Source organism: Juglans microcarpa x Juglans regia, chromosome 2D (genome assembly GCF_004785595.1).
Source record: "Juglans microcarpa x Juglans regia isolate MS1-56 chromosome 2D, Jm3101_v1.0, whole genome shotgun sequence".
Classification (NCBI taxonomy): domain Eukaryota; kingdom Viridiplantae; phylum Streptophyta; class Magnoliopsida; order Fagales; family Juglandaceae; genus Juglans; species Juglans microcarpa x Juglans regia.
This window is the reverse complement of record NC_054596.1, coordinates 17,997,034-18,005,614: the sequence shown is the minus strand read 5'-3', so window position 1 is coordinate 18,005,614 and position 8,581 is coordinate 17,997,034. Positions and strand designations below refer to the sequence as shown.

Here is an 8,581-nt window from a genome sequence, read left to right as displayed (position 1 = left end):
GTTTTTGTTAATAATCTTTTGCGCTCATGAGGCATGTACAAGAACTAAGCGAAATATGATTTATGAAGAACTCTTACAATTTATGGCGGATAAATTTGAAGCATGATTAAAGAAAAACTACCGTAACTGTGACATAAAATCTTGGAGAATATTTTTAAAGAAAAGCTATAGAGATTAGTACATAAAATATTTTCTGCACTTAGATTTTATAATCCCAGTGTGTGTGGATTTGTACTAAAGGAAAACAAGTCAAACATATCAAGAAAAGATGCCCCAAGGAATACAAAGTTTGTTGAGATAATACGTATAGATACATGTAGGCATTGTTTTCTATAATGTGTGATAGATAGAAGTATCTCATTACTTTCATAGATGACTTTCATGGTATGGATGAATCTATCAGCGAGATGAGAAGTCTCAAGCCGTTAACAATTCTTGAGATACTTTGCATGGGGAGGAAATACAACTAGCTAGGTAAAAATGTGAAAATTATTGAATTGGTGAAGGTCATGAAAATCATCGAATTGGCTTATTTCTTTCTTTTTGAAAAATGTATAGTAAAACTCTTAAAAATAACGTTGTATATTTTAGACCATGTTCCTAGTAAGTAATATCAAAGACTTGTTTCGAGTTGTGGATTGATAGGATACCTGATTTAAGGTATATACATGCATTGATAGTTATGCTAAAATAAGACTTTATAACCGGAATGAAAGGAAGTTGAGTCTTATAAAGTTATCCACATAGCTATTGGGTCAAACGATAGTGGAATTTGGAAGTTAAGAAATAAAGTTATGTTAAGATTCAGATCAAATTGTTAAGAAAGGAAAGTGAATTGGGATTGACAAAAAAATGAAGATATTTGGTATAATTCTCACTATTTTGGTAGATTGAATATGGTGTTTATAATTATTAGATAGCCTTAGAAATTTTCCCACCTATATATGGAATTGTCCTAAAAATAAATTGAGTTAATTTAGTACGGAAAATTAAACTTTTATTGCACTATGCAATATGGGTTACACGAAAAAGCTATCCAACTTCATGGTAGCAAAATTTCATCAGATTTTGATACAAATGAGGAATAGTAGAAAACGAACCCATATTTTTTAGCGAAAAAATAAAATTATTTAAAGAAAACTATTCTTGGTAAGACAAGATGAATTTGAAGAAAAGAACTCTACTTAAATATATCACTTATGTACGTGGCACAAGTGAACAAGAGTCTTGCTGATCAAAGAGGCTTGATTTACTAGAATCTGGAAGCCCATAAACAATGAAAGGGACAAACTTTTTTTTTTTTAAATACCTTTGTATTCATTCATTAATCTGAAACAAAATTATAAGGTTTTTCCTTAAACAAGATACTCTCAATACATCTTGGAGCCTCTTCTATCCAAACTACTTTAGATTGTCATAATATAGCTTCTTTTGCTAAAACATGTGCTGCTTCATTTGTTTTCCTGTACACAAATTTGACACTCCCTTGCTCTCTTGCCTTTAACAGTTTCTTTGCATCTTCAATAACACTACCATAAATGGAATAATCTTCTTTCCCTTCATTGCCTGCATTCACTATAACTTGAGCATCACCTTCAAACAAAACTTTCCTGAAATTGAGATCTCTACAAACTTCCAAAGCTTTCCATAGAGCATAACTTTCGGCTACTGTGGAGTCTAATACAAACCTTTTTTGTTCACCAACAGCAACTAGAATTTCCCTTTCCTCGTCTCTAATAACCACTCGGCCAAGTCCCACCTTTCTTCCTTTTTGATCAACAGCTGCATCTCAGTTTGTTTTAACAAAACTCTCTCTTGGTTTACTCCACAGAGAATCCCTACATTTTGTTCTTGTATCTGAGCTCTGCCTTGCATTCTGCTGGACCAGATGGAACATTCTTAATTCTTCTCTAGCTAGTTCCATCACTTGACTTGGGCTTTTGAAAATGCCATCAAATATAAGTTCATTTCTTCTTAGCCAGATGCTCCTCATAACCATAACTATCTCTTCTAATTCTGCTGTACTTACCTTCTCCACCAATCTTTCCCACAAAGCTAAAAGATCAAGTTCATTTGAGCTCCATTTCTGAATCACATTTATTAATTTAGACCAAACATTTGCTGCTGCTGGACAGAACCATATTGCATGCATTGTTGTTTCAACATCACTCTTACATATTGGGCATATTTGATCTTCTATAATTCCCCTCAAGTATAAATTGTTTCTTGTAGCTAACAATTCCTTTACAGCTTTCCACATAAAGATTTTGACTTTTCTTGGGATATTCAAATTCCATATACCCCTCCACCTATTCTCCCATTCTCTTCCTTCTGAGCATTCACCCTTCACTGTCTCTTTCCTACTCATTTCCAGCTGATAAGCACTACTAACAGTAAATTGGCCTTTTTTAGTGTTACCCCATATCAATTTGTCCTTAGAGTCCATCTTACTAGTTGGTATACTGCATATCTGGTCTACTTCTTCTTGAAAGAAAATTCTCTTAATCAACTGTTCATTCTATTCCTTATCAGAAATTAGATCACAAACTTTAGCTTCTTTGTCTAGTATCGTGCAAGGAGATTGAGTACATAAAGAAGGAGTTGATAACCATTTCTGTCCCCATATTTTTATACTTCTACCATTCCTAGCCCTCTATCTTAAGCCTTCTTTCAACAGATTCGTTGCTCCCCATACACTCCTTCATATAAAGGAAGGTCTATGTCCCAATTTTGCATTTATCAAGGAAACTGATCTGAAATATTTCTCATTAAACACCTTAGCTACCATACTCCTCCGGTTCTGTAAGAACCTCCAACCTTGTTTGGCCAATAAGGCCATATTGAAGGACTCTAGGTCTCTAAAGCCCAAATCTCATCTTCCTTTTGATATCCCTAACTTTTCTCAACTACATCAATGCATACTACTGCTTTTTTATTATTATTATTATTATTATTACCCCACCAAAAGTTTGCCAACAATGAGTTTAACTCCTTACAAAGGTTTTTTGGGAGTTTGAATACACTCATGGTATAGGTTGGTATTACTTGTAAAACAACCTTGATCATAACCTCCTTACCTGCTGCTGATAGAAATAAATTTTTTCAGTTGTTGTTCTTTCTCCACACCCATGAAAGGGACAAACTTGGAATAATGAAAGGGTCGACTGGATAGTAATGGGTTGGAAAAAATGAATGCGGAGCTAGTGAACTAATATTATATTAGGTTTTATGTTGGCTAGAGGAAAATGAAAATGGGTTGAAAACAAAGTGTAAATATATAATCTAAAGGCCAATAATGTTTTGCCACATCATTCATATTTTTTAAAATCACATGTATATATCTCTTCTTCTTTTTTTGATAGGAAATCAATATCATTAATCAAGAAAACATTACAAACATTTATCAAACCATATAGTTTGAGAAATAAAGTATGGAATACAATCCCACCACATCTCTAAAGTTTCAACATTCCAAGCATAATAAAGATTTTCTTTGTTTCTCTCATGAGATTCCCTAGCATTGATGAAGAATCTGATGGATTTTTGCGCTCCCTTATTATCAAAAGACAGTCACTCTCAAGTATTAGCTTCTGAATGCCCATAGTTGAAGACCTCTGGATCAACAACTTCATTCTCCACCTTACTAGCAGCTATAACAATGTCTCCTTTGTCATTTCTTAGAATAGCCCTAACTCTAGCTCTGTGCAGATCACTGAACATTGCCCCATCCACATTAAGTTTCAAAAAACTTGTCGGGAGAGGTTTCTAGCAGTAGTAGATCTTTGTCTTGCTGTTAGGCAAAGACTTGATATCTTTGGACATCCTCTGTAGTGATAAAGCATGTTCAATTATCTATCTAGGCTCAATGCAAATTTTATCATTCACCATCTTATTTCTTCTAAACCAGAAGTCGCAAACTATTAAGAAAAATATTGTCAGTTTTTTAACTTTTCCAGTCTCTTTCACTTTCATAGCAACATCCAGTACTAGTTTCCTTGTCCATTTCTCCCATAATAGGCACAAAACTACTCCAATAATCCTTTCTTTAGGACAATGAAATAATGCATGAGGCAAATCTTCTCTTCTTTCATTGTAGAAACAACAATTCTCTTCTGTTAGGACATTATTTTTTTGTAAATTGTATCAAGTGGGTAACCCTTCTTTGCAAGCTCTCCATGCAAATACCTTTACTTTGTTGGAAACTTTCATCTTCCATAGAGCCTTCTATAAAGCCTAATGTCTGCTGGCAGATGAGCACTCACCTGGGTTACTTTTTATTTTCTCTTTGATTCATCTGTAAGCACTCCTAACACTGAACTTCCCACTTCTTACTTATGTCCATATCCATTTATTTGGTTGCTCTCCAGGACATAATATGATTTTCAGTATATCTGTGGCTACTTTTGGATTGAATAGAGATCTTATCTTCTCCACATTCCACCCTTTTGTATTATTGTCAATAATGCTATCCACTATTTTTGCTCCATGGCCCGCCCTTGAGTCTATGCTTTCCATTTGTAATGCTTGATGTCTTGGGATCTAGTTATTAGTTCATAATTATGCAATTTTTCCATCACCAATTCTCCACCTGCATCCTTGGAATAGCCATTTCTTTGTTGTCCATATTCCTCTCCATGTGTATGAAGGATTATTACCGAGGCAAGGGTCAAAGAAATTGTCTCTTAGGAAGTATTTTGCCTTATAGATTATGTGTAGCATATAACTTTCATCTTCCAGGATCCTCCACCCATGTTTGGCTAACAAAAACAAGTTGAAGATTCTCAAATATTTAAAGCCTAAACCACCTTTGAATTTAGGTTCACACATTCTTTCCCAACTGATCCTGTGTACCTTTCTCTCATCCTTTTTTTGATCCCACCAAAACTTGGCCATCATGGATTCCAATTATGTGCATAAATTACTAGGTAATAAGAAGCAGCTCATAGAGTATGTTGGGATGGAAAGGGCTACAACTTTTATACGTATTTCCTTACCACCTTGAGATAGCATTTGTTCCTTCCAACTTTGTCATTTTTGCCAAACTATATGTTTTATCTCTGAAAAAGCCTTGATTTTGGATTGACCTACCACTGGAGGTAAGCCTAAGTACTTTTCATACTATTGAGCACTATTGACCCCTCACATATGCAAGATTTTATCCTTTACTTCAGTTGCCACATTCTTACTAAAAACTATAAGGTTTTCTCCCTGTTAATATTTTGTCCTGAGGCCTTTTCATAAGTATCAAGCAACCTTTGAACATTTCTATTTTCTTCAAGATTTGCTTTATAGAAAATCACACTGTCATATGCAAAAGTAGGTGATTAATTTAAGGAGCCCTTTTGCAAACTTGAATACCCATGAGTTTATGATCATTCTCTACTTTTTGTAATAAGGAAATTAATACCCCAGTGCAAAGAAAAAACAGATAAGGGGAAAGAGGATCCCCTTGTCTCAATTCTCTACTAGGGACAATAGGCCCTTTTGGAACTCCATTAATAAATATAGACAAGGACATTGTAGTCATACACTTCATAATCATGTTTATCAGCTTCTTCTCAAACCCCACAATATTCATAATAGCCTTTAAAAAATCCCATTCAACACGATCGTAGACTTTACTCATATCTAACTTTAAGGACATGTATCATTTTTTTCCTACTTTTTTCTATTTCAAATAGTGGATAAGTTCATATGCAACAAGGACATTATTAGTAATAAGAACGACCAGGAACAAATGCACTTTGGGATTAAGAAATTATAAATTGAAGTATCCTCTTCAATCTGTTAGCAATTACTTTAGCAATCAATTTATATACATTACACAAACCAATTGGACGAAAATCTGCCACCTTCACAAGAGATTTCTTTTTCAGAATCAGTGTAATGAAAGTATGATTCAATGAAGTGGGAAACTCACTAGTGTTTAAAGCTTTCAAAATTGCTGCAGCAACTGATCTGCCAACAAAATGCCAAAAGTTTTGGAAAAAAATTGGGGCCATGCCATTTGGTCCAAGAACTTTTGAGGGATTCATCTCTTTTAGTGTTGCAATCACCTCTTCCTCAATATAAGTCTTTTCTAATTCTTCATTCATTGGACCAGTCACCTTTCTTGTCTAAGTTTCCAGGAAGTTAATCGAACCTCTCTCTTGAGAAGCAGAGAAAAGATCCTGAAAATAACCCAGAATAATACTATCTCTATTTTCCCTTCTTGCCATTCCCCATTTTCAACTTGTAATCTCTTTATGCTGTTCTTTCTTCTCCTATGTGAAGCTTTAGTATGAAAGAACTTTGAATTATGGCCTACTTCCTTCAGCCACAATGCATTTGATCTCTGTCTCCATATAATCTCCTCCGTCTCTAACCATGTTTGAACCTTCGTTCTTGCTAAAATATGGTCCTCTCTATCAACAAAAGTGGGATCCCTTTCTTGTACCCGTTGAAGTTTCTATTTTGCTTTATGTAGTTGATGTTGAACTTTGCCAAAATTAGTACGATTCCAAATTTCCAGCCCCTGTTTGCAATAAGGTATCATAGCCATAATCTCTTCCATGTCATTCATCCTTGTTCCTTTTCTTCATGATTCTTCTATAATCCTTGCACAATCTGCCTCCCCAATCTACATGGCTTCAAATCTGATTTGTTTATGACTTGGTCTTTGTATAACCCCTTTCTAATTTTAACCAAATAGGGAGAGGATCAGAGTAGGCCGCAACTCCATGGGTAACACTTGCTTGTGGGAAACAAGTATACTATTGGGAATTAGCCAAAAATCTATCTAATCTTTCACTGATGTAGTTTTTGCCTTCTCTTCTATTGCACCAAGTAAATTTTGGCCCACGATAACCCGAATCCCTTAATGCACATTCATTTAGAACCTTTCTAAAACCACACATTTGTTTTTCAGATCTATCCCTTCCTCCCCATTTTTCATTCTAATATAAGATTTTATTAAAATATCCGAAGACCACCCATTTCTCTTCCCTTCTTCTACATAATGAGTGAATTAGTGACCATGTCATGTTTCTATGAGTAGTATTAGGGTGTCCATAAACACCCATAATGTACCAGACCAAATTATTCAATCTTTCATCCTTAACGTAAGCATCAACATGATTCTTTGAAATACCTGAGAATGCTAAGATTAACATTCTTATTCCACAATAAAGAAATTCTCCCACTTTTCCCTTCACAATCTACTGCTAGACAATTAACAAAGCCAAGCTTATACTTACAGTTCTCAACATCTCGAGCTTTCAACCTGGTTTCTTGTAAGAAAACGATGCCAGGCCCTTCCTTCGTGACTTAAGTCTCGAAGAGTATGAATGCCTCGTGGGTTTCCAAGCCCACGGGCATTCCAACTAAGTGTTTTCATGGCTCTCGGTGGGGCTGGACTCCAGCCATCATCGATAATTTCGCTTGTATATCCATATGATCCCCATTAATTTGCTTCTAAATTTGGTTTTTCTTAGATAATCTACCTTGCTCTTCCTCCAGCTCTCAGTGTTCCTTCCTCGTCCTAGTAGTTTATTTCCAGTGTGTTGTTGAGGACTTGCTATGTAACACCTAGGCCCATTGGATTCTTTTCTTTTCCCTTCTCTTTCTTTTCCCTCCTGCCTCCTCCAGTCCCTATAAACTTCCCTAATTTCCCCTATTTTTCATGTAGCCACAACACTGAGTAACCTCCCCTACCCCCATGACATTGTTTGAGGTGAGCTTCATCTTTCCACATGCATTTTATCTTTCTGATGGTTTTTCATTTTCAGTTTTTGCACTTCCAAAAATTCCTCCACCCAAATCTCCATTATCTCCATGTTTAGGTAGTTTGAACTTCCTTTCCATTTTTGAGTTCTCTTTATTATTTCGTTTCCATCCACCACTCAGGTCTCTCCATCTCTACTTTTTATTGTCTTCTACTTCCAGTGCATTTCTATTTCCAACCTAACAAACTCTCTCTATCCATGTCTCTTGTACTCTCGGTTCTCTCTCTTAGAGTCTTTCTCGTTCACTCATACAGTCATCATAGCTAGGGCCATCACTCACTGCTGCGGCATCACCAACCATCCCTCACAACCACCATCATGCCAACCTATGGCTTTCACAGATGAACCAATGAGCCACTACTCACCCTCTCAACCCCATAACCACGAGAAAGCAACCACTGCCCAGCCCCTCGAGAAACTACTACCACCTTGTCCTTTGCCATAAACGGCAACGCCGCCCCCTTCTCGCAGCACAACAATTTCGAATGGAAACCAACGTGCTGAGATCACCCAGCATGATAGAAACTGCAAGATCAGAACCTAGACCTTAGCCCTACATCACCACGCTATCACCGTGAGACACCCCTGCAAACCACAAACCACCATGGTTAACACCACCGTGAACCGCATACCTTTCGGTTAACACCCAAAGAAAATCACCTTTGTTTTCTTAAACCCAAAACAAAGCACCCCAAAGCCATCCACAACCTTTCCCGAATGGACATTTTAGCCACCGACCACGACACGATGATATCTAGCGATGTCGACAGCTCCTCCACGCAGTTGTCACCTACATAGAAAGTACCGCCGGGAACTAC

At 36.3% G+C, this 8,581-nt stretch overlaps 1 protein-coding gene across 1 annotated transcript; it reads right to left on the bottom strand.

Moving 5' to 3' along the window:
• Positions 1 to 1,414: 1,414 nt before the first annotated feature.
• On the bottom strand, positions 1,415 to 2,446 carry LOC121249317. Its single transcript, XM_041148026.1, has 2 exons — positions 1,825 to 2,446; positions 1,415 to 1,767 (listed from the first exon to the last, which is right to left on the bottom strand). Exons 1-2 carry the CDS (start codon positions 2,444 to 2,446, stop codon positions 1,415 to 1,417), a joined length of 975 nt encoding a protein of 324 aa, XP_041003960.1.
• Positions 2,447 to 8,581: the final 6,135 nt, after the last annotated feature.